Below are 24454 nucleotides of genomic sequence, written 5' to 3' on the forward strand. Positions count from 1 at the left end.
CCTCTGCATCCGCATCCTCCTGGACCTGGTTGGGCGCTGCTCTAGCAAGCGTGGACACCCACACCCACACCCCTCAAGCGTTTGCAGGGCCCCGGAAAGCGCTGGGGCCCTCACCCCCAAATGGCACACTTCCCCCTTCCTGCGTCAACGGTGGCTAGTGTGCATTCCCCACCTGGGCATTCCCCACCTGGGCCAATGTTGGGTATAAACACCCCATTGACACAAGGGTAAAGGCGCGAAGGCTCCCTTGGAGCAGGAGCGGACAGCAGTGGCAACTTTGCACACCCCAGCTTTATCCCAGTAGCAGAGCACACGTCCAGCCCCTGACACCTTCCATTAACGCCGCCGCCCCCAACCTGCTGGCCTCCAGATGGGCTGGACCACTACTCCCATAATTCCTGGTTGGCGAAGGCGGTGTTAACAGTCCTCCGCGTGAGTTCCTGGAGAGCCACTACTAGTCCGAATGGACGATGCCGGACCCAGGAGAAGGCAGCTCGCTCTGCTTTGGATGGGAATTGGCTCCTTCCCTCCGGCCCGTTGAAGCCGTGGGTTCCTGACCGCCCCGTTCCCACTCACCTTCCGGCAGATGTCCAGCCTGACAGACAGATCTGCCCGATGAGAGAGGTAAACCACAGCCACCAAATCCTTGTAGTTTGGGGAGTCTGGGGACAAGAAAGCAAGGGGCAGAATCACGTTTTGGTGAAAGGAAAAGACAGGGTTGGGATGGGGGAGCTCAACCGTTCTGCCTCTAGAGCACATCAGTGCGAGGCAGGAAGCTGCGAAATGGAAAGCGAACTTCTGATTCATGCAGATATCCATGTTATGGGTAGGACTGTAACACGGAGAACACGTTCTGCGGTCAGCCAACATTTATTTATTGATTGCATTTTTATGCAATAGCCGAAGCTCTCTGGGCGGTTCACAAAAGATAAAACCATCAAGAACATAAAAAACAACCAACAATTTAAAAACACAAATACAAAATACAATATGCTTGTCTTCACAGCGCGTGCATCTCACCGCATGCTACTTTCTGCATTTAGACCGCACGTATCTGTGCATGTCTACAGGCAGTCTCACAACACGTCGGATGCTTTAGTGGACAAGTATGTGCGCGCGTTCCCGCTTGGCTCCGTGCGCATGGACCCTGTGGCGTGTTGCCTCTTCACACCTGCTACCTGTGTGGGTCACAGAGTAACGTGTCGCATCTCCCGATCTCCTCCGACGTGTGAACACAGCTACTCAGTGGTAACGCATTTAATCCCCAGGAATTTGCAACAGTGTGACTGAATTCCGGAGACCATCGATACCTGCAGGCCACCGCTATACAACAGCCTGCCTCACGGCGTGTGTGCTCTGGGACGCAGCCAAGTGCGCCAGGATGACGCTGCTGACCCACAAGATGCAAAGGTTTGGGACAGAGGTGGGTCCTCCCCAATGTTTTGGTCTAGGACATGGCAGAGGAGCCAGAACACCTGGAGGGCCACAAATCGCTCACTCCTGGTTTAGGAGCAAAGGCTGAGTGACCTGCACTCTACTATCAATGGTAACCCCAGGCCCTCGTCTATATGACAATGGGATTGCTCCTCCTTAAATATAAACCCAATTTTTCGTTGAATCGAATGTAGGTAAAGAGAGTCACACTACAGCAGCAATTTACATCGAATTTTTTTTGTACTGTAGTTATAAATGCGCACATACGCACATATGAAGTTACAGAGGAGAGGAGCGAAGCTATAAATTTTATATGCGGAGCTCCGCAGATTCATAAAACGGACAAACCGGGAGCGGGAGGGGGAATGAACGAGGCAGCAGAGGGAAAGGAACGAGGCAGCAGAACACCTCTCCTTCGTCTGGCTGCCTGTTTCCCCCATTTGTTTTTGTCAACCGCCCAGACAGCTTCGCATATTGGGCGGTACAGAAATGCAATAAATATATAAATACAGGAATAAAATTGTTTTAAGAAGTTTTCTCTGCGGAGCTCCGCAGAGAGACTTCAAACTAAAAACGGCGCGAAAGAACGGGGCAGCCGATTGGTGGGAAATCGGCCAATCACGTTGTCCTACCCTCAAAGCTCCGGCAACATGTCAAAATCCGATTTAACTCCCCCAAAGACACATAGCCATAACACGGAGCAAACTCGGACGTGATCTAAAAGTCGCGGTAAATCGCAGATGTGAAGTTAAAAATATCGAGTTAAAAACCTGGCGCTGCGGCGAATGGACGGCTGCGTCATGTAACCTAAAATGTGAATATGTGCATTTAGGTCGGGGTAAACAAGCTGTATAGACAAGCCCCAGGAAAGAGAAGTGCTAGGTCTACTTCTCTTGATGGGTGTTTGTTTGCTTAAAGTAAACTGGGTTGGGAAATTTTGAACTCTGTTTTCCTTAGCAAGCTCTCTCCTGAGAATGACCTTCCATTCCAAGCCCCAAAGGGCAGCGGGCATCTTCAGCTAGACACAGCAGCAGCGAAAACAGGCAAGCCCAGCACTTATTTCACATTTGCCTTACCTGATGCGAGGACCTGCTCCAAAAGGCACCGGAAAAGCAGCGTGGAAACTGGGATGTCATTCAGGTACGAGATGAAGCCCTGGTAGCCGATGTCCTTTAGCTTCAAGCGATGTTTGCTTCGCTCGTTCACTTTCTCATACTTCAACAACTTGTACAGGATCTGTGGGGTGCAAGGACATTTCATTTGGGGCACGGAAGAGGTGTGCTGGGAGCTGCCTGGCTGCTGATGAAAACGGCAGCCCTGTGTCCCCACCCCCACTCACCCTATGACATCTAGCAACTCAAAACAGATCACATGACACCACACGGTGAGTTGTCCACTTGCAGAGGAGAGGAAACCTGTGAGCACTGGAAGGCTAAGTCATAACTTTTGTATTACTAGATGTTGCTGAAACAGACGCAGGGATGTTGTTTTCAGCAGTAGCCATGAGTCAGCTTTAACCTCTTGTTCTGGCCCGAGGTGGGACTCGGTGTACTGCTGTTTATCCATCAAAGCAGTTCTGTGGGTATTTTATACTGTGATGCACAGGGTGGGATGGGGAGATATGAACCCATGAAAATGGCTCCTCTGGGGTGAGCCAAACAGAGCGATAGGGCTGCAAGAAAGGCAAATGCTATTTCGGTCTGCATTAATAGAAGTATAGCTTCCAAATCACAGAAGGTACTGGTTCCTCTCTATTCGGCCTTGGTTAGGCCTCATCTAGAGTATTGTGTCCACAATTCAAGAAGGACGCAGACAAGCTGGAGCATGTTCAGAGGAGGGCAACCAAGATGATCAGGGGTCTGGAAACAAAGCCCCATGAAGAGAGACTGAAAGAACTGGGCATGTTTAGCCTGGAGAAGAGAAGATTGAGGGGAGTCATGATAGCACTCTTCAAAGACTTAAAAGGTTGTCACACTGAGGAGGGCCAGGATCTCTTCTCGATCCTCCCAGAGTACAGGACATGGAATAACGGGCTCAAGTTCAAGGAAGCCAGATTCCGGCTGGACATTAGGAAAAACTTCCTGACTGTTAGAGCAGTATGACAATGGAATCAGTGACCTAGGGAGGTGGTGGGCTCTCCCACACTAGAGGCCTTCAAGAGGCAGCTGGACAACCCTCTGTCAGGGATGCTTTAGGGTGGATTCCTGCATTGAGCAGGGGGTTGGACTCGATGGCCTTGTAGGCCCCTTCCAGCTCTGCTATTCTATGATTCTATGACACACACCACCACCACCACCACAGCTTCCCACTGAGAGCCGGATGGTGGCATTTTGTGCCCACGACAATCAATGCAGAGGATCTGCTTGGCTCCGGCACCATTCCATACCTAGCAAACAGAGCCCAGTGAGAGACTGGAAGCAGACAGGGCAGAGGAAGCCCAGAGGGTTCTCACCTTGAAAATCCTCTCGCGCACTTCATCCGAGAACTTCCGCTGAACGAGCAGCGAGAACAAAATCTCCACATTTCCCGGCTCAAACAGGAAAGTGTAAATCTGCTCCTGGGATGGAGAGCTCTTTTGCAGGCTGTGGATCACCTCCAGCACCCCAGACACCTGCAAGACACACCCAAAAAGTTGTAGGGGCTCCCCCTTACACCCAGAAAGGTGTCAAAGGAAACTACCTATGCAGGATGTGCTGCCCACACAGACCTGCTATACAAGACCGTGGCTGGCTTGTGCTTTCAGAAGCTGCCCTCTGATCTCTAAATCGCGAAACAATTGCTGCCGTGTCTTCTTTCTGGATGCGTCCGCGCTCATCTTGTTAACGGTGTACTTTAACAAAGCCTTTAACGGTTAAATTCACCAAGCTCGCACATCGTTTTAACTGTTTTAATTGGTCGTTACGGCTTTTAAATTCTATACTGGTTTTAGCTTGATTAATGGTTTAATTTGTTTTTAGCTGTGTATATTTATTGTTTTATATTGTATAAAATATAGTTCAAAATATGGCAGCCAGGTTGGTCACCGGTACACCTAGGGGGGACCACATTACACCAGTCTTAAAATCCCTTCACTGGCTGCCAATTAGTTTCTGAGCAAAGTATAAAGGGTTGGTTATCACTTTTAAAGCCCTACCTGGTTTGGGTCCAGGCTACCTGCGGGATCGCCTTCTCCCATACAATCTGCCCCGCACACTCAGGTCCTCTGGGAAGAATCCACTTCAGATGGCAGAAACTAGATTAACAACTGTTACCCAGAGGACCTTTTCTTCTGCCGCTCCCAGTCTGTGAAATGGCTTGCCGGGAGAGATTCGTCAACTTAACTGTCTTCCAGAATTTAAGAAAGCCATAAAGACTGATCTCTTCCGCCAGGCCCACCCAGCTGAATTTTAAGATGCCTTTTTAAAATGGTGTGCTGCTTTTAATGATGCACCGGTTTTAAACGTTAGAATTAGTTGTATGCATTTTATGGTGTTTTTATTTGTGTTGTATTCCGCCTCGATCCAGAGGGAGAGGCAGGTAACAAATAAATATATTATTTATTTAAAGCATTTTCATCGCGCCGCCTCACCATTTCTGGCATCGAGGAGCTTTACAATAACATATAAAACAATTCCATTAAATCCCTCAACCCACATTACAACAATTCCATTAAAACCCTCACCCTCGAACCATGAAAAGCCCTCAACCCCAATTTAAACCACCCCCTCCCCAGACTCTTGTGAAAATAAAAATGCCTTACAAAGGCGTTTGAAGCAATTGAGAGTGGGAGCCTGTCTAATCTCCAGGGGCACACTGTTACATAACCGGGGACCAGCCACTGAAAAAGCCCTGGCCCCGGCACATTCCAATTTGTAGCAGGGGACCATCTGGGCGCCCTGCTCCTGAGAGCGAGTCTGCCAATGGTGAGACACAGAAGAAAGGCGAGTGCTCAGGTATCCAGGACCCAAGCAATGCAGGGCTTTATGCATGGTCAACAAGACCTTGTAGCGCACCCTAGCAGCCACCGGCAGCCAAGGGAGCTCTTGAAGCACCAAAGAGATAGAAGACCACTTCGGGAGCCCCTTGACCAACCTGGCTGCTGCATTTTGTGCAGCTTGTAGGCGTTGGATTTGCTTCAAGGGAAGCCCTGTATACAACAGGTTGCAATAGTCCGGTCGGGAAAGAACCAGGGCCTGGACTGCGGTGGTAAGAGCAGCCTCTGACAGAAAGGGGCGAACTTGGCGGAGCACATGGAGTGGATAAAAGCAACTCCAAACCACGGCCCCCACCTGTGATGACATCGTTGGGGACTGGTCAAGAATAACACCCAGGTCCCGTGCCTCAGTCACAATCCTGTGCATTATTATTATTATTATTATTATTATTATTATTATTATTATTATTATTATATCTGTACACCACCCTGAGATCCTGGTGATATAAAGCGGGATACAAATGTTTTAAATAAATAAATGAATAAATAAGTCATGCTAAATCAAATCCAGAATGAACGAGTTCATCTTTGTTTACATACACAGTCTTCTGAGCACTTTTGAATTCTGGTCAGTCTGGGATTTGCTGTCCAATTGTGCCAAACGTTGGAAGGCCAGGGCATAATATGAATCCTGACGCTTGACTCTCTTAAGTGTGAGAGAATTGTAAGGTAAGGGGATGTCTGCACATGTCACTCTATCCCCCCTCCCCAACCTGACAGCACTACTGCTGTGGTGTGTGTGGGTTTTTTATAAAAGTCCCTTGTGTGCTTTCTCAATCCCCATCCCAGGCTGGAGGTGGGAGGGGAGCTGGGACACGGAGGAGCAGAGACTAACAGGGGCGTCCCAGAGCTGCTGAGCATCATAGGAACTCACAGCACAATGAACAGCAGACACCTTCCAGGGATGTGTTTTAGGTTTTCATAGGCAGAGTTTTTTTTAACAAAGCCTTTGACGGCTAAATCCACCAAGGCCGTACATAGTTTTAATTGGTTTTACTGTTTTAAAATTCAATACTGGTTTTAACTTATGAATTAATTTCTTTTTGGCTGTGCATATTTATTGTTTTATATTGTTTGTATAATTTTACCTGTATGCCGCCCTGAGATCTTTGTGTTACAGGGCGGGATACAGATGTTTTAATAAATCAATAATAAATGGTTTAGAGTCAGAGAACCCTGAGGGAGCCTGGCACAAGCCACAGACAAGCGGAAGAGAGGCCGGGCTACACGCAGCAGACCCAGAGAAGCACCCCATCTCCAAGACAAAGAAAAACAATGTCTGGATGTGCTAACCCAGATTCCGAAGGTTCCAGCCCCTTGTGCTGACTGAAGTCACAGCTGGACGTGGATTCTGGAAACTAGGTGCTGTCCCTTCTAGCACCAGGGCTCTCAAATCCTCTCTTCCGGCCCGGGAGACTTCCTTGCCCCACCAGGCTGCCGCTCGCACTTTCCCAGACCATACCTGGTGCTCATCGTTCACAGCCGCCAGGTAGTTCAGGGTGCTCTGCATCTCATCGGTGGAGAAATTCCTGCAGAAGAAGTCCTTTATCAGGCTGAAGAGGGAGGTCTGCACCGTCTTGATGTCGTCAGTTGCCACAGGCTTCTCCTTGTAAGTCCTATGGCAGGGCGGGGTGTGGGGGTGTGGCGAGAGAAAAGGGTCAGAGAGAGGTTCAGGCCAAAGTTCCACCTTGCTGGATCAAGCCAAAGGTCCACCTGAGTCGAAGGTTGAATGTTTGCTTATTTCGGTCATAGACCAGCACAGCAGAAAACATCATCACAATAATATTAAAAAACCCAATCTATATAAATAAAATTTTTATACTGTATTTCGTAATTGTGTTTTAACCTGTTGGGTGTTTTACTGTGGTTTTAATTTTTGTGAACCGCCCAGAGAGCTTCGGCTATTGGGCAGTATAAAAATGTAATAAATAAATAAATAAATAAATAAAATGTAAATGTTCGTTCGAAACAGACGTTATATCTCCCGAAAGTTCTTCACCGATTGCTTTTAAATTTTGACACAACGTTGCATTCGAATACGCGAGCGTTGTTATGTAACTATGTTCTATATGGGGTCAAAGGTTTGTCTTAAAATCGAAGAAATAGGCCTCCTCAAAACCAGTCCTGCTGATCATTAGAATGTAAGCCTATTAGAATGTAAGCCTATTAGAATGTAAGCCTATGCGTTAGGGTCTTGCTATTTACTGTTTTACTCTGTACAGCACCATGTACATTGATGGTGCTATATAAATAAATAAATAATAATAATAATAATAATTGCGACATCACTAACCAGTAGGCCAATCCACTGCCTCTGCCTCCTCTCCTATTTGCATGTTCTCTCCTATTTGCTCTTATAGGTCATTGTGACATCGCCAACCAGTAGGCCAATCCACTGCCTCTGCCTTCTCTCCTATTTGCATGTTCTCTCCTATTTGCTCTTATAGGTCATTGTGATATCGCCAACCAATAGGCCAATCCACTGCCTCTGCCTCCTCTCCTATTTACATGTTCTCTCACAATTGGCTGAGTGAATATAGATGTCACACCTGTGACAGTTACACGTTCTGAAGAAAGGTAACTGCCAGGAGTTTCCACTAACCCCCTCACCGTAAAAACATCCTTTTTAAAAAACCAAACAGTAGGCCAATCCACTGCCTCTGCCTCCTCTCCTATTTGCATGTTCTCTCCTATTTGCTCTTATAGGTCATAGAAGCAACAATCTTGACAGGACCTTTCAAAGGTGAAGATGTCCTCATTCCTCGCATTCCTATGATTCCAACAGATATGCCATTTCAATTTAAGAGATTGCAATTCCCAATTCGATTGGCGTTTGCAATCACCGTCAACAAAGCTCAGGGCCAATCTTTAGAATTGTGCGGTTTAGATCTAGACACAGATTGCTTCTCACATGGACAATTATATGTTGCGTGTTCTAGAGTCGGCAAACCAGACAATCTCTATATCTACACAGACAATGGAACAACTAAAAATATTGTATATCCACAAGCATTGTGAAATTAAACATATTAGAAACATCCGCTTTGTCTTTTCTTTCTTTTCAATTTAACCAGACTGAGCCACAGCAACGCGTGGCAGGGTACAGCTAGTATACAATAAAATACATACATAAAATACATAAAACGCGACAGTCTCAGCCGAAGTCTAAGGTGCAATAAAATTCTTCAACATCAATTTCCGTCGGCTTATGGCAGCCGCACAAAAACTGGCCACTTTTAGAGTAACCTGAGGATTCTGATCCGATAGAAGATGTTTTATGTCAGGCACGGTTCAACAAAGGCCACCAATGCGGCTGAAGCCATTCTGATTCACACGAGCATGGAAATGCAGGCTGAGATGGTGTGCGGGTGTATCAAGCAAACATGGCCGCCCAAACATGTGCAGGGTGACCCTATGGAAAGGAGGACAGGGCTCCTGTATCTTTAACAGTTGCATAGAAAAGGGAATTTCAGCAGGCGTCATTTGTATATATGGAGAACCTGGTGAAATTATTTATTTATTTATTTATTATTTATTTTATTACATTTATATACCGCCCCACTGCTGAAGCTCTCTGGGCGGTTTACAACAATTAAAAATGGTAAACATTAAAAGTATACAAAATTTAAAAACCATCAAGGCTGCTTCAGGCGCCTCCTGAAAAGAACTCTGTTTCGAGAAGCCTTCCTTAACTCAACTGACTGGCCACTGTTTTCACTAGTCCTTTGTTTTAAAATGGAACAATTTCAATTGGCTTTTTAGATCTCCTTTTTATTGTTTACACCTACGTGCACCACTTCGGAATCAGTTTTAGCTATATATAAATATTGCAAATGAATGAATAAATAAATTCTCTACTGGAGACATTGCTTTCTCTTCTTTGGGACTCAGTTGCTCTCTAACTTATTTATTTATTTATTTATTTTATTTTATTACATTTATATGCCGCCCCACAGCAGAAGCTCTCTGGGCAGTTTACAACAATTAAAAATGGTAAACATTAAAAGTATACAAAATTTAAAAACCATCAAAACATAAAAAACAGTATAAAAACAAAAGTATCCATTTAAAAACAACAATTCTGGGGTCCATTAAAAACAAACTTAATGTTGTTAAATGCTGTTAAAATGCCTGGGAGAAGAGAAAAGTCTTGACCTGGCGCCGAAAAGATAACAATGTTGGTGCCAGGCGAGCCTCATCGGGGAGATCATTCCACAGTCAGGGGGCCACCACTGAAAAGGCCCTCTCCCTTGTTGCCATCCTCCGAGCTTCCCTCGGAGTAGGCACTCGGAGAGAGAGAAGTTCTCTCTGAATTTCTGAAGAGAGAAATCCCCTCTTCAGCATCACAGTTAAAGCTGCAGGAGCTATACTAGAGTGACCAGATTTAAAAGAGGGCAGGGCACCAGCAGCTTTAACTGTTGTGATGAAGAGGGGATTTCACCAGGTGCTGCATGCATCCAAGTGACACCTGCTGAAATTCCCTTTTCAATACAACTGTTAAAGATACAGGAGCCCTGTCCTCCTTTCCATAGGGTCACCCTATGTAACATGCGTAAAGGCCATGTGGCCGTTTCCACCGCTTTGCCCAACATGCCTCGTTTTTCTGACATGGGCCTGGCATTTTACCACATCCCATAAAGGTTTCTGAGATGCTGCAATCCAACTCGGGTGGGGAGGAGAACCCACAGGGCTCCGCCATTCAGTGAAACGGTCAGTCAGACGCTTCTTCACTTTCCCAAATCCAGCCCTCCTTCTCTGAAGCAGGGGTATCGCACCTCTTTCGGCTGAAGGCCATTTTGGAGAAGGTCTCGGGGGCTGCAGTCCAGTGGTGGGCTTTTGCCATAGGCAAAAGGGGCGGAGCCAAAATATCAGTAGCTACACTTTAGGGCAGTGGTTCCCAAAGTGGGCGGTCCTGCCCCCTTGGGGGCGGTGGGATTGCATAGGGGGGCGCTAAGAGGCAAAGGGGCGGCAGGGGGGCGCTCGAAGTGCTCTGGTGAAATGGGAAGGAGGTGCAGCCGTATGGGGAGACCTGGAAGGCCGAATTTGGCCCCTGGGCCTGAGTTTCTGCACCCCTGTTCCAGAACCATACATTTCAGGGCTGCGGGAATCCGGAACACGGCAGCAAATACACAACCGGTTCACCAGATGTCAGGAGGCAACACCAGTGAGCTTCATTCAAGGTCAGCTCCCACCCAGTTGGTTGTGTTACTAGGGGGCGCTTCGGACCACAGTGGAGACATAGAATCATAGAATAGTAGAGTCGGAAGGGGCCTACAAGGCCATCGAGTCCAACCCCCTGCTCAATGCAGGGATCCACCTTAAATCATCACTGACAGATGGTGGTCCAGCTGCCTCTTGAAGGCCTCTAGTGTGGGAGAGCCCACAACCTCCATAGGTCATTGGTTCCACTGTTGTACCGCTCTAACAGTCAGGAAGTTTTTCCGGATGTCCAGCTGGAATCTGGCTTCCTTTAACTTGAGCCCGTTATTCCTTGTCCTGCACTCTGGGAGGATCGAGAAGAGATCCTGGCTCTCCTCTGTGTGATAACCTTTCAAGTATTTGAAGAGTGCTATCATGTCTCCCCTCAGTCTTCTCTTCTCCAGGCTAAACATACCCAGTTCTTTCAGTCTCTCTACATTATGGAGACGAAACAGAACGGAAAATGACTGGCATTTCTGACAGCATTCATGCGGTTCAAGGCCAAGAAGAGACTCTCAACTCACCCATAATACGTCCTGATGGAATCTAGGATGTACTGAACCCCGTATTTCCTGCGGATCCTTTGCTTGTGATCCTTAATTATGTTTGACAGGTACTGGATGTGGCCTGTAAAGCACAAAGGACAAGATGAGGAAGGAAAGCCCAGAAACTTTGACCAACACGCTGCCTAATCCCACGTCAAAACTGGCTGGATTTCTAGTGCCTCTTGTGGCACTAAATTCGAAGGATTTCCTGGGTCTGGGCCAGCCTCTACACTATTGATGCCAGATGGAGGCCACGTTAAAATCGTGCCACGTGGCAGCACTTAACCACACGGGCAACCTGTTTCAAGTTCAGCGAGCTTAGTACTGTTGGAGAGAGAACACCCCAAGCCAGAAGAAACACCTGGGCTAATGTAGAGCAAATGACTTTGACGACAACCACTTTATCCTACTTGGTGTCCTACAGATGTGTTGGACTACAGATCCCATCACCCCGGCTGTCTGGAGGGCACCGGGATTGGGAAGGCTGAACTCAACCGTGTGCCCCTCCGTTGGGCGTTAAGAACGACTAAACCCGGACTCGTTCTCCGCTCACCCAATCGGACGGCAAAGTCGCTGTTGCTCCAGATGCGGAAGTCGAACAGCAGGTACTGGTACAGCAGGTTCAGCAAAAGGTTGTGTCCTTCCGAGGCCACCTGCTCCATGAGGTACTGAGATGCCATCAAGACGTTCATGTCCATTGCCTGGCTGGAGACCTGCGAGGCACAGAGGGCGGGTCTCGGCATGAGGGGAAACGTTACCCAAGTGAAGCAGAGGTGCAGCCGGTTCCTGCTCGCATCCTCACTTCGTCCTCCATGGTGAGATTGCGGCTGCTGTGCTTTCTCCTTGACAACCTCCAGGGCGCCTTCCCTTTACAGTGCAGGCTCCACTCCCACCCCACAACAATAGGGTGACCCTATGAAGAGGAGGACAGGGCTCCTGTATCTTTAACAGTTGCATTGAAAAGGGAATTTCATAGAATCATAGAATAGCAGAGTTGGAAGGGGCCTACAAGGCCATCCAGTCCAACCCCCTGCTCAATGCAGGAATCCACCCTAAAGCATCCCTGACAGATGCTTGTCCAGCTGCCTCTTGAAGGCCTCTAGTGTGGGAGAGACCACAACCTCCCTAGGTAACTGGTTCCATTGTCGTACTGCTCTAACAGTCAGGAAGTTTTTCCTGATGTCCAGCCGGAATCTGGCTTCCTTCAGCCCGTTATTCCGTGTCCTGCACTCTGGGAGGATCGAGAAGAGATCCTGGCCCTCCTCTGTGTGACAACCTTTCAAGTCCTTGAAGAGTGCTATCATGTCTCCCCTCAATCTTCTCTTCTCCAGGCTAAACATGCCCAGTTCTTTCAGTCTCTCTTCACAGGGCTTTGTCATCCTGGTTGCCCTCCTCTGAACACGCTCCAGCTTGTCTGCGTCCTTCTTGAATTGTGGACGCAATACTCTAGAGGAGGCCTAACCAGGGCCGAACAGAGAGGAACCAGTACCTCACGTGATTTGGAAGCTCTACTTCTATTAATGCAGCCCCAAATAGCATTTGCCTTTCTTGCAGCCATATCACACTGTTGGCTCATATTCAGCTTGCGATCTACAACAATTCCAAGATCCTCAACAGGTGTCATTTGCATATATGGAGAACCTGGTGAAATTCCCTCTTCATCACAATAGCTAAAGCAGCAGGAGTCCTGCCCTGAGTGACCAGATACAAAAGACGGTGTGTCCCCCTAGCGATTTGAGAAGCTCAGGTGGTCTGAAACTCTCCTGAATGTTGGTAAATTCAAACTTCCTCTCCTTGCAAGCTTTTTGCTCGCATTGGAGGGTGGGGCTGTGGGAGCAGAGGCGGAAAATGCTTTTGCAGTGAAGCAGGGAAACGAGCGCGGAGGTTCTTTGGCTCCATCAAGCCAGGAGAGCCTGCCCAGAGTGCGGCTGTTCTGCACTGGGAGTAAATTATGCAAATAGATGCAAGATGTATGCTAGGGTGACCCTATGGAAAGGAAGACAGGGCTCCTGGATCTTTAACAGCTGAATAGAAAAGTGCATTTGAGCAGGTGTCATTTGTAGAAATTCCCTCTTCATCACAACAGTGAAAGCCGCAGGAGCCCTGCCCTCTTTTGCATCTGATCATGCCAGGCAGGGCTCCTGCAGCTTTCACTGTTGTGATGAAGAGGGAATTTCACCAAGTGCTGCATGCATACAAATGACACTTGCTGAAATTCTCTTTTCTATGCAACTGTTAAAGATCCAGGTGACCCTGTCCTCCTTTCTACCCAACAATCCAAGAGGTTGACTACTTGTGGAGCAGCAAGACGTTCTACAGATGCAGCTTCTCCAGTTTTGGGGTTGCAGAAGACCAGCCCCCTGACAGTGTGTTGCAGCAGCTAGAAGGTTGGACCAGTTCCCGGAAGGCCCCGCCTCCACGGAGGCCTCATTTGATGTGCTCTTGTTCAGCCTGGGTTCCCTGCTCGAAAAACGAGAAATGGTGATCTACCTCACAGGCTGGGCTGTGGAAACGTAAGGGATGAGGGTTGGGAAACAGTTCCAGAGCCCTTTAATGGGCAAAATGGTTTATTATTCTCAGGCCCCCGTCAGGAGAAGCAACCTGCAAAGGTGGTTCCCCTGTGCTTTCCACAAAAACGGTGGCATGAAGAGGTATTCAAGCAGACAGAAAATTGGTGTCATGTCTAGCTCTGCTCTCCTTGGGTTGGGGAAGGTGTTTCACATGATCAATCAGAATCAGACTCTGAAGTAGAGGAGACGGCGCCAGAAACAGGCCAGCCTGTACCAGTGGGGGAGGAAGCTCTCACGGGCTCTTCACCAGCTGGGAATGAACCTTCTCCAGAGCTTCTCTCCTCAAGGGTAAAGAACACACAGTCAGTGGGAAGCCAGTATTCTTCCGAAGGGGAGAGCTCAGAGAGGTTAGCCGATCCTAGAGTACGCCACAGACTAAAACGGGCAGAGCTAAAGGAAGGTGAGAGAAAGTCAACCCAGCTGGCATCTCGCCAGAAGCTGCCTCACACCCAGTCTCTCTGAAGTTAATGTGTTTTGGGAAAGGGCTTTCCATTCTTTTTGAAAGGACAATTGTCTTGCTTAGTTTGCACAGTTTTGCCTAGAGGAAAATTCCTAGAGATTAGACTCCCCTTCAGGTGGGAAGAGATGTTTATTGCTTGAATAAAGCTTTGTGGATTACTTAGCAGGCCTTGTTATTGTCTCCCAGGAAGGTGGGAGGTCTTGGGAAACCCGACAATTGGCACAGGTCAGGAGGAACGGACGCAGGGAGGAAGAGGGTGGATTTACCCCTGCAGAAGGAGCGTGTGTCAACTGCATCGCCTCGAGCACATTATTTTAGCTAGGTGACTTAGATTTTATATGTAAGTACCGCATTTTTTCAATTGTAAGACGCATCGATTGCAAAATGCACACTAATTTCAGTACCGCCAACAGAAAAAAAAGCCTTGATTCTAAGAATAACAATCGCACCCGCGGTTCCTAGACGAACCCCGTTTTTAGAGACGTTTATATGGGGGGAAAGTGCGTCTCAGAATCAAAGAAATATGGTAATATCCCAAGTGGCCAGTGAATGGCGCTTTCACTGCAAAGATGCTCTTACGGCCACTGCATGTATGCTTGGATGACAGATGGTGCATCGATGTACCCGGAAAAGCTCGACCAGTCTTCCCTAACCTAGAGCCCTCCAGATGTGTTGGACTGCAACTCCTGTGATATGGAGGGCGGCAGGTTGGGGACGGCAGAGCTAGACATGTGACCCCCCACCCCTTCCCTGACTTGGCCAAGTCTGGCATGAAGGGCATTGGAGCGCTTACCTTCTGGAGCAGGGCTCCAATGATGGAAGGCCCCTGGCACTGGACCAGGCTCTCCTGATTGACAGGGTGACCGTGGATAAAGTTTTTGACCAACAGCAGGAAGGCAGCCACCCCGTTCCTCTCCAGCCGGCCCTCTGGGGGGGGGGGAGAGAGAGAAACAACAGTTCTAAAGAAGCAGATTTCCCCATGTTAGAAGCACAAGGACCGCAATACCTGATGGAACGCCTCTCACGACATGAACCTACCCATACACTGCGCTCAACATCTAAGGTCCTCCTCCGAGTGCCGACTCCGAGGGAAGCTCGGAGGATGGCAACAAGGGAGAGGGCCTTCTCAGTGGTGGCCCCGCAATTCTGGAATGATCTCCCCGATGAGGCTCGCCTGGTGCCAACATTGTTATCTTTTCGGCGCCAGGTCAAGACTTTTCTCTTCTCCCAGGCATTTTAACAGCATTTAACAACGTTAAGTTTGTTTTTAATGGAGCCCAGAATTGTTGTTTTTAAATGGATACTGTGGTTTTTATACCGTTGTTTTTTTATGTTTTTGATGGTTTTTAAATTTTGTATACTTTTAATGCCATTTTTAATTGTTGTAAACTGCCCAGAGAGCTTCGGCTGTCGGGCGGTATATAAATGTAATAAATAAATAAATAAATAAATAAATAAATAAATAAATAAATAAGTTAGAGAGCAACTGAGTCCCAAAGAGGAGAAAGCAATGTCTCCATTAGAGAATTTATTTAGTCATTTATTTGCAATATTTATATATAGCTAAAACCGATTCCGAAGTGGTGCACGTAGGTGTAAACAATAAAAAGGAGATCTAAAAAGCCAATTGAAATTGTTCAATTTTAAAACAAAGGACTAGTAAAAACAGTGGCCAGTCAGTTGAGTTAAGGAAGGCTTCTCGAAACAGAGTTTTTTTCAGGAGGCGCCGGAAGCAGCCTAGTGTTGGCGCCTGCCTGACTTTCGGGGCAGGGAGTTCCACAGAGAAGGGGCCACCACGCTAAAGGCTCTTCTCCTGGTGGATTCCAATCCGTCAAAATGAAGGCGGGGAAAAAAACACTATGCGAATCCAATGAAAAAGAAGAGATAGTCTCGAGTGTTGGAAAACAGAAAAAGGGTTTTATTTTCTGCTACATATATCTTCAACCTTTAAAAATTGTATTGTTGTAAAAGGACTTAATGTATAAAAAGCTCGACGTTTCGGATCTCCCGATCCTTCTTCAGGAGCTTCTGAAACAAAATAACAGCTGTGAACCACAAGTCATAGAATCATAGAATAGCAGAGTTGGAATCGTAGAACCATAGAATAGCAGAGTTGGAAGGGGCCTACAAGGCCATCGAGTCCAACTCAATGCAGGAATCTACCCTAAAGCATCCCTGACAGATGGTTGTCCAGCTGCCTCTTGAAGGCCTCTAGTGTGGGAGAGCCCACAACCTCCCTACGTAAGTGGTTCCATTGTCGTACTGCTCTAACAGTCAGGAAGTTTTTCCTGATGTCCAGCTGGAATCCAGCTTCCTTTAACTTGAGCCCATTATTCCGTGTCCTGCACTCTGGGAGGATCGAGAAGAGATCCTGGCCCTCCTCTGTGTTATCTTTAACACACACTCTTTAAGTATTTGAAGAGTGCTCTCATGTCTCCCCTCCATCTTCTCTTCTCCAGGCTAAACATGCCCAGTTCTTTCAGTCTCTCTTCATAGAGCTAAAATACAGTAAGCTAAAACAGCTAAATGCAACAGGTTTTTCCTTCTTTCTCTGCTGTAGACGTTCTTATGTTTAACACACCCGCTCAACTGTTATCAACTTATCAATTTTTAAAGATTGAAGATATATGTAGCAGAAAATAAAACCCCTTTTCTGTTTTCCAACACTAGAGACTATCTCTTCTTTTTCATTGGATTCCAATCAGGTCACAGGTCATAGAATCATAGAATAGCAGAGTTGGAAGGGGCCTACAAGGCCATCGAGTCCAACCCCCTGCTCAATGCAGGAATCCACCCTAAAGCATCCCTGACAGAGGGTCCACGTGGAACCACCAGGAGCATGACCCCCGACGACCGGAGTGATCGGGCAGGATGGTAAAGGAGAAGGCGCTCTCTCAGGTATCCTGGTCCCAAGTTGTTTAGGGCTCTGTCCACTAGTACCAACGCCCCTTTTAATAATAGTCAAGTCCAACTACAGACTTGTCCTTGTCCAAGGTCAAGATGGGTTGGTTTTTTAACACTGAATTGTATCTCCCCTCTAACACCCTCCCCCGATTATTAAGCGTAGTAACATGCATGCCTCGATAACCTGAGGATTTTCCCAGCGGGATGAGCATGCCCTGGGCATTCTGGGAAGAGGTCAGCTCCGGACCAACCAAGTCATGGGTTTCCTGGTTATCTTCGGACTCCTTCTTCTGAGAGGCCACCTGATCCAGCAGGGGGAGAAGCACGCCCATCCCACCGACACAGTTCACCACGTCCTACAAGAGCCAAAAAAAGCGTCATGCAGTCAGATCCCTGATGCGGGCCACAGAAGGCTGTCGCCCAGGGATGCTCAACGGGTGGCCCTCCAAATGTTTGGGTCTATAGTTCCCATGACCCAACACTATTGGCTTTGCCAGCTAAGGCTGATGGGTATCGTAGGCCAAAACATCTGGAGGGCCATGCGTTGCCCAACCCTGCTGTAGCCTTTCGCCCTTTCTAACATGGTCTGGTACCTCCACGGTTCAGGGAGACCCTTTTCTAAAGATGAACAGGTGTTTTCCAAGGGAGGGGGGAGAAAGAAGATGAGAAGAACATCAGACTGATGTTTGGAGAATCTGAGCAAACACAGACATCGCTTGTTCACCCGTCCCTACTCATGGCTTGCTGCTAATATTAGATGTGTTGTGCAGTTGCTGATCTTTACAGTGTTATCTGATCGTTGCTGGATTTTTAATATTTGTTATTAGATTTTTTTTATTGACCAACATTAGCCCCATCATAAGAACATAAGAAGAGCCCTGATGCTGGATCAGACCAAGGGTCCATCTAGTCCAGCACTCCGTTCACACAGGGGCCAACCAGCCGTCGGCCAGGGATGAACAAAGCAGGACATGGTGCATGATTAGGAACGGTTCACACAACGCACTAAGTCACGGTTCTCATGACATGCTAAGCCAGCCTTCCTCAACCTGGGGCGCTCCAGATGTGTTGGACTACAACTCCCAGAATGCCCCAGCCGGGGCATTCTGAGAGTTGCAGTCCAACACATCTGGAGCGCCCCAGGTTGAGGAAGGCTGTGCTAAGCCATAATGTCCAGCTCAAAACGCTTAACCATCATGGTTAACCCATGTCTCTCTCTATAAAGAAGTTGATATTGCACAATTTAAGTGGTGATTTTGGGGCAGGGCTGGGAGGGGAAGCACATTAGTCCATCAAAATTGCAAGTTTCATTTGGAATATTTAAACTTCCGAATCTTCAACACAGCCGCAGATCTAGCACGGCTTCCCCCAGCCCGGTCTCTCCAGATCGATATGTGTTACTCCCATAGGCACACAGCCACCACATTTTTGACCACCGCCTCTGGCTACTTTTGACTTCAAGTTGCCCACTAGTAACTATAGGTCCTTCCTGTCAGAAAGCAAGCAGGAAGAATGTTTTTGCGCTGCAACATCTTCACAACTGTCTTGACATCAGAAGAGCCCTGAGGCTGGATCAGACCAAGGCTCCAGTCCAGCACTCTGTTTGCACAGCGGCCAGGCAGCCGTCGGCCAGGGACCAAGAAGGCAGGACATGGTGCAACAGCACCCTCCCACCCATGTTCCCCAGCAACTGGTGCACACAGGCTTACTGCCTCGAATACTGGAGGTAGCACACAACCATCAGCTCCTTCCTATCTTTCTTCTCTCATCTCACACTATTGCCCCGCTCGTGCTCTTCGCTCCTCTGATGCCATGCTTCTCGCCTGCCCAAGGGTCTCTCCTTCCCTTGCTCGGCTTCGTCCATTTTCTTTGGCTGCCCCTTACGCCTGGAACGCTCTTCCAGAACATTTGAGAACTACAAGTTCAATCGCAGCTTTTAAAGCTCAGCTAAAAACTTTTCTTTTTCCTAAAGCTTTTAAAACTTGATTTTGATCTGACTTTTATACTGTTAGTTTTACTCTACCCTGTGCCTGTTTGGTGCATTCTCTTCCCCTTCCTATTGTTTTATTATGATTTTATTAGAATGTAAGCCTATGCGGCAGGGTCTTGCTATTTTATTGTTTTACTCTGTACAGCACCATGTACATTGATGGCGCTATATAAATAAATAAATAATAATAATAATAATAATAATAATAATAATAATAATAGTCGTGTGGGTCATAATACTAAACTCTGCGGTTTCGAAGAGTGACGTTTCCTAGGTCCACGTTCCAGTCCTGGCTGCAAATTAAGCTTTTCTGAAACGGTGCACTGCAAGGCCTGCTCCAATTCCACATCAGTAAACCTAGAGCCACATGGACCAAGGACCCTCAACTACCCTTTCCCAGCCTTGGGTCTCCAGATGTTGTAGAAGTACAACGCTCAGCATCCCCGACCACTGGCCATGACGGGAAATGCCGTCCAATACACAAAGACCCATCTGGGGAAAGGCTGCCCTGGACCAACAGGTGCCGAGACGCAACACCTTTACCTTGACGTCCCAGTTGACCACTTTGTGCCCAGTCAGCCTCCCATCAAAGAAGTGGTTCAAGGAAAGGTCCAAACAGATGTTGTTTTTGCAGGCCTAGAAAGCCACAAGAGAGAGAGAGAGAGAGAGAGAGAGGAAGTGAGGAGGAAGGGACATTTAATACCAGCCCTGAAGTGGAGGTCTTGCAACTTTCACAATAGTCACTGTCACCTCCTGGAGAAGGGCAGGCAAGAGATAAATTGGGGAGGCGAGGTGGGGGGTGGGGAGAGCAAACTTTCCCCCGAGTCTTACCTGGGGTGTGTAATACAGAAGCAGTTTACTACTGAGCTCCAGGAAATCCCCTTCAGGATTCAACGGTGATGTGACATTTGGTCCTGCAGGAGTGAAGGAACAGGGCAGCTCTCAAGAGCGTTCGTAAGAATCATAGAATCATAGAGTCATAGAATAGCAGAGTTGGAAGGGGCCTACAAGGCCATCGAGTCCAATGCTCAAGACTCAGCTGAGAAAAAGGTACACAAAGGGGGCATTTGTGCTATGCTGGAGCATGGCTGACACCACTAAAGGGTGGCGTGGCAGCTGCAGAAGCACCTGCGGTGAGCCAGTCACACGCACCAACTGCCAGGTGCAAGATTTTGCTTCCGGTGCTGGACGGGCCGGCATTGCCAGAGACTTGCTGAAAGAATTCTGAACTCAGCCAGGGGTCAGGGCCCCTCATGCACGGGGTTTTCAAGAGCACAGCCGGCCAGTTCTCATGCCAGATGGAAAGAGCTGCAAGCCGGACGCAGAATCCAGGCCACGGGGGACACAAAGCCATGTTCACCATGCTTCAATTATTCCCTTATTCTGTCTTTGTGTCACCTCTCCTCCTCATATGTTTTAATGTGGTTTTAGATTGTAAACCTCTGGGCAGGATATTGATGCTGTTTTATTTGTACGAGCCTCGTGTGGCGCAGAGTGGTAAGCGGCCGTTACTGCAGCTGAAACTCTCCCCGCGGCCTGAGTTCGATCCCAGCGGAAGCTGGTTCTCAGGCAGCCGGGCTCAGGTCGACTCAGCCTTCCATCCTCCCGAGGTCGGTAAAATGAGTACCCAGCTAGCTGGAGGAAAGGCAATCACGGCTGGGGAAGGCAATGGCAAACCACCCCGCGATAAGGCCTGCCAAGAAAACGTCAGCGAAAGCTGGCATCCCTCCAAGAGTCAGCAATGACTCAGTGCTTGCACGAGAGGTTCCTTTCCTTTCCTTTATTTGTACATACAGTACAGCACCAGGTACATTGTTGGTGCTACCGTATTTCTTCGATTCTAAGACGCACTCCCCCCCCCCCCATATAAACATCTCTACAAACGGGGTGCATCTTAGAATCACGGGTGCGTTTATTATTTCTTAGAATTAAAGCTTTTTTTTCTGTTGGTGGTACTGAAATTAATGTGTGTCTTACAATCGATGGCGTCTTAGAATCGAAGAAATACGGTATATAAATTATTATTATTATTATTATTATTAATAATAATAATGTTATCCACATCCTCCAAACACGCAGTGGCTCTTAAAGATTGGGGTGGGGAAGGTGTGTGTGTGTGGGAAATAAAAGGATTTGAAGTAAAATCATTCCCCCCATGACATCCAACCTCACATTGCGCTGTCAGGCAAATCCTGTTCCGTTCGCAGAACCACGTTTCAACGTACGTGGACTACAGCTTCCAGCGCTGAGCCCAGCGCCAGCTCTAGGTTTTGGAGGGCCCTTGGGCGAGACCACTTCCACGCCCCCTCCCTCCGTGAGCCCCTCTTCTCACTGCCATGGCCACCAGACATTCCTGCTCCTGGCCTGCTTTCTCATCATCGCTACCACGTGCTACTCGACAGACGGAGAGCCAGGGGGCAAGCAGGCCGTGGCATCTGCTGCGGCTCCTCCCCATCACTACTGCTGCTTGGGCCGGAGAGAGAGGCAGGTGAACAAGCAGGATGCCATGGGGAAGGGGAGCAAGTCTGGGAGGCTCTGGTCACAGAATCATAGAATAGTACAGTTGGAAGGGGCCTACAAGGCCATCGAGTCCAACCCCCTGCTCAGTGCAGGAATCCACCTCAAAGCATCCCTGACAGATGGTTGTCCAGCTGCCTCTTGAAGGCCTCTAGTGTGGGAGAGCCCACCACCTCCCTAGGTAGCTGGTTCCATTGTCGTACTGCTCTAACAGTCAGGAAGTTTTTCCTGATGTCCAGCTGGAATCTGGCTTCCTGTAACTTGAGCCCGTTATTCCATGTCCTGCACTCTGGGAGGACTGAGAAGAGATCCTGGCCCTCCTCTGTGTGGCAACCTTTTAAGTATTTGAAGAGTGCTATCATGTCTCCCATCAGCCTTCTCTCCTCCAGGCTAAACATGCCCAGTTCTTTCAGTCTCTCCTCACAGGGTTTTGTTTCCAGACCCCTGTTCATCATAGAATCAAAGAGTTGGAAGGGGCCTGTAAGGCCAAAGCATCCCTGACAGATGTTGTCCAGCTGCCTCTTGAATGCCATCCATGCCTACCCCTGACGATGACCCTGGTTGAAGAGCACACGTCGCTCTTGCAAGGACTGCTCCAAAAGAGGACATCCAATACCTTAAGGAAGCTTTCCCCAACCTAGTGCGCCCTCCAGATGTATTGGACTGCAACTCCCACCATCCCCAGCCAGTGTGGTGCATCAGGTTGGTTGAAGGCTGACCTAAAGCACCTGCTGCTTGGCTCAACCATTTCTTGAAAGCTTCAGAGCAAGCACAGGGCCACGTGTTGCATGGTTCAACTGCCCCTGTAGCCAAGATGCCAAATGGCGTGAGGTGTACTGGTTCCTCTCTATTCGGCCCTGGTTAGGGTACCAGGGATAGCTCATATAGAGGATACCTCATCTAGAGTATTGCCACCAGTTCTGGGCTCCACAATTCAAGAAGAACGCAGACAAGCTGAAGCGGGTTCAGAGGAGGGCAACCAGGATGATCAGGGGTCTGGAAACAAAGCCCTATGAAGAGAGACTGAAAGAACTGGGCCTGTTTAGCCTGGAGAAGAGAAGATGGAGGGGAGACATGAGAGCACTCTTCAAATACTTAAAAGGTTGCCACCCAGAGGAGGGCCAGGATCTCTTCTCGATCCTCCCAGAGTTCAGGACACGGAATAACGGGCTCAAGTTACAGGGAGCCAGATTCCAGCTGGACATCAGGAAAAACTTCCTGACTGTTAGAGCAGTATGACAATGGAACCAGTGACCTAGGGAGGTTGTGGGCTCCCACACTAGAGACATTCAAGAGGCAGCTGGACAACCCTCTGTCAGGGATGCTTTAGGGTGGATTCCTGCATTGAGCACGGGGTTGGACTCGATGGCCTTGTGGACCCCTTCCAACTCTGCTGTTCTATGAGTCTACGATTCACAAGCAGGGCTGGGTTGCAATTTTGGCCCTGTTGTCCCACACTGATGTGGCCGCTTCTTGATCCTTGCTGTCCCTCTTTTGCTGCTGCGCTGCTTTGTTCCCGTGACACTGGGGCACTGATGGAAGAGCAAGCGCACCCCTTGATTCAGCTGGCTGAGAGGCCCACTTGCAAGCCTGGTGAGGCCTGTTGCTCTCCAGCCTTTCCACGCACCTGAGGAGAAGAGCGCCTTCACTTGAGCGGGCTGGAGGGCTTCGTAGAAGATCGAGACGGCTCCCAGGTGCCCCTCGAGGGAGGTGGGCATCCCCCATTCAGTGTCCTGGCTCCCTGCGGCCATGGTGGAAACCACGCCTTCCCTGGGGGGCTGGGGGGGGATGGGCGTCCAGGCGTGGGGCGCCAGGGAAGCTGGGAAGGACTGGGAGCGGCTCAGGGAGGGGTGTGAGGGGAAGCCCAGGTCTGGCGAGTGAGACGGAGACGGGTAGGTGGTGGACGTGGTGGTTGTCCGGTGCCCAGCGGAGCCGATGCAACAAGACGTGAAGGACTGGGAGAGGAGATAAAAGATGGAGAAGCAGGAAGGTCATTCCCCACATTTCGTATTTTCCCGCCTCATGGCAAGTGCAACAGCCCAACTCCGAGACCAGGGCAGGGCAAGCTCTGGGCTTGCGAGATCTACGGTTGTTCCTGACTAGAATCTCAAGGTCCACCAACTGGAGCCGGGTGCAAAATGGTGGTTCAGGTAGCGGAGCCCAAGACCTATGTAACCCTGTGGACCAGCCTTTCCCACAATGGTGCCCTCCAGCTGTGCTGGACTGCAACTCCCATCATAACCCAGATGATGGTAACTGCAGCCCAACGCCCCTTAGCTACTTTCCTACCTGATATATGGTTTTCGTCTTACTCCATAAATCCATTAAGACCCTTGATCCACTTTATCCACTGTCACTAACCAGCCTCCACCCTGTTGCAGACCAGAGCCCAGTGGAACAGCTTTGCAACAATGAGGACTTTGGAGATTTCACCTCTCCCCATTTTTTAAATCATATTAAAACAAGCAAGGCTCACTTCCCCAGCCGAGAGAGAAAGCCTTAAACTACTACTAAGGAAGAAACATCACATCACTTTCAGTTTGACTTTCATAAGAAAAATATTGACCGTTTAAGCTGTTTAGCACACCAGATGTTTTGGACTCCTGTTCCCATCATGCCTGAACCCTAACCATGCTGGCTGGGGCGAATGGGAGTCCGGGTGGCCATGTGTCCTGGTTTACAGAGAAGCTGCTGCCCCACATTCTTCCACCGAGCTCTCTGACCCGGGTGGCTCTTTCGCTGGCAGCGGGAGGCCGGCGGGGAGGTGGGTGGCGGCGGTAAGGACGCGGCCGGATTCCCCAGCCGCCGCTTCCTCCGCCTCTTCCAGGGCAGGATCTACACAATCGCTTTCGGGGTGCAGTG

The 24454-nt window shown here is 48.7% G+C and overlaps 1 protein-coding gene across 3 annotated transcripts in view; it reads right to left on the minus strand.

Annotated features, from left to right (window-relative positions):
- NBEAL2 (neurobeachin like 2) overlaps positions 1-24454 on the minus strand; it is a 234755-nt gene that overhangs the window by 49159 nt on the left and 161142 nt on the right. For 2 of the 3 annotated variants that reach the window (XM_063122403.1, XM_063122411.1), the window contains 11 exons: positions 23220-23547; positions 19907-19989; positions 19619-19711; positions 17261-17441; positions 14975-15108; positions 11705-11864; positions 11131-11233; positions 6870-7023; positions 3887-4045; positions 2511-2670; positions 577-662 (listed from right to left, as the gene is read on the minus strand). In XM_063122403.1, coding sequence (XP_062978473.1) covers positions 577-662; positions 2511-2670; positions 3887-4045; positions 6870-7023; positions 11131-11233; positions 11705-11864; positions 14975-15108; positions 17261-17441; positions 19619-19711; positions 19907-19989; positions 23220-23547 — 1641 coding nt within the window. The remainder of the gene's footprint in view (positions 1-576; positions 663-2510; positions 2671-3886; positions 4046-6869; positions 7024-11130; positions 11234-11704; positions 11865-14974; positions 15109-17260; positions 17442-19618; positions 19712-19906; positions 19990-23219; positions 23548-24454) is intronic. The other variant, XM_063122418.1, reaches the window with a different exon arrangement.

The sequence above is a fragment of the Elgaria multicarinata genome, chromosome 1, assembly GCF_023053635.1.
Source record: "Elgaria multicarinata webbii isolate HBS135686 ecotype San Diego chromosome 1, rElgMul1.1.pri, whole genome shotgun sequence".
In the NCBI taxonomy this organism is placed as follows: domain Eukaryota; kingdom Metazoa; phylum Chordata; class Lepidosauria; order Squamata; family Anguidae; genus Elgaria; species Elgaria multicarinata.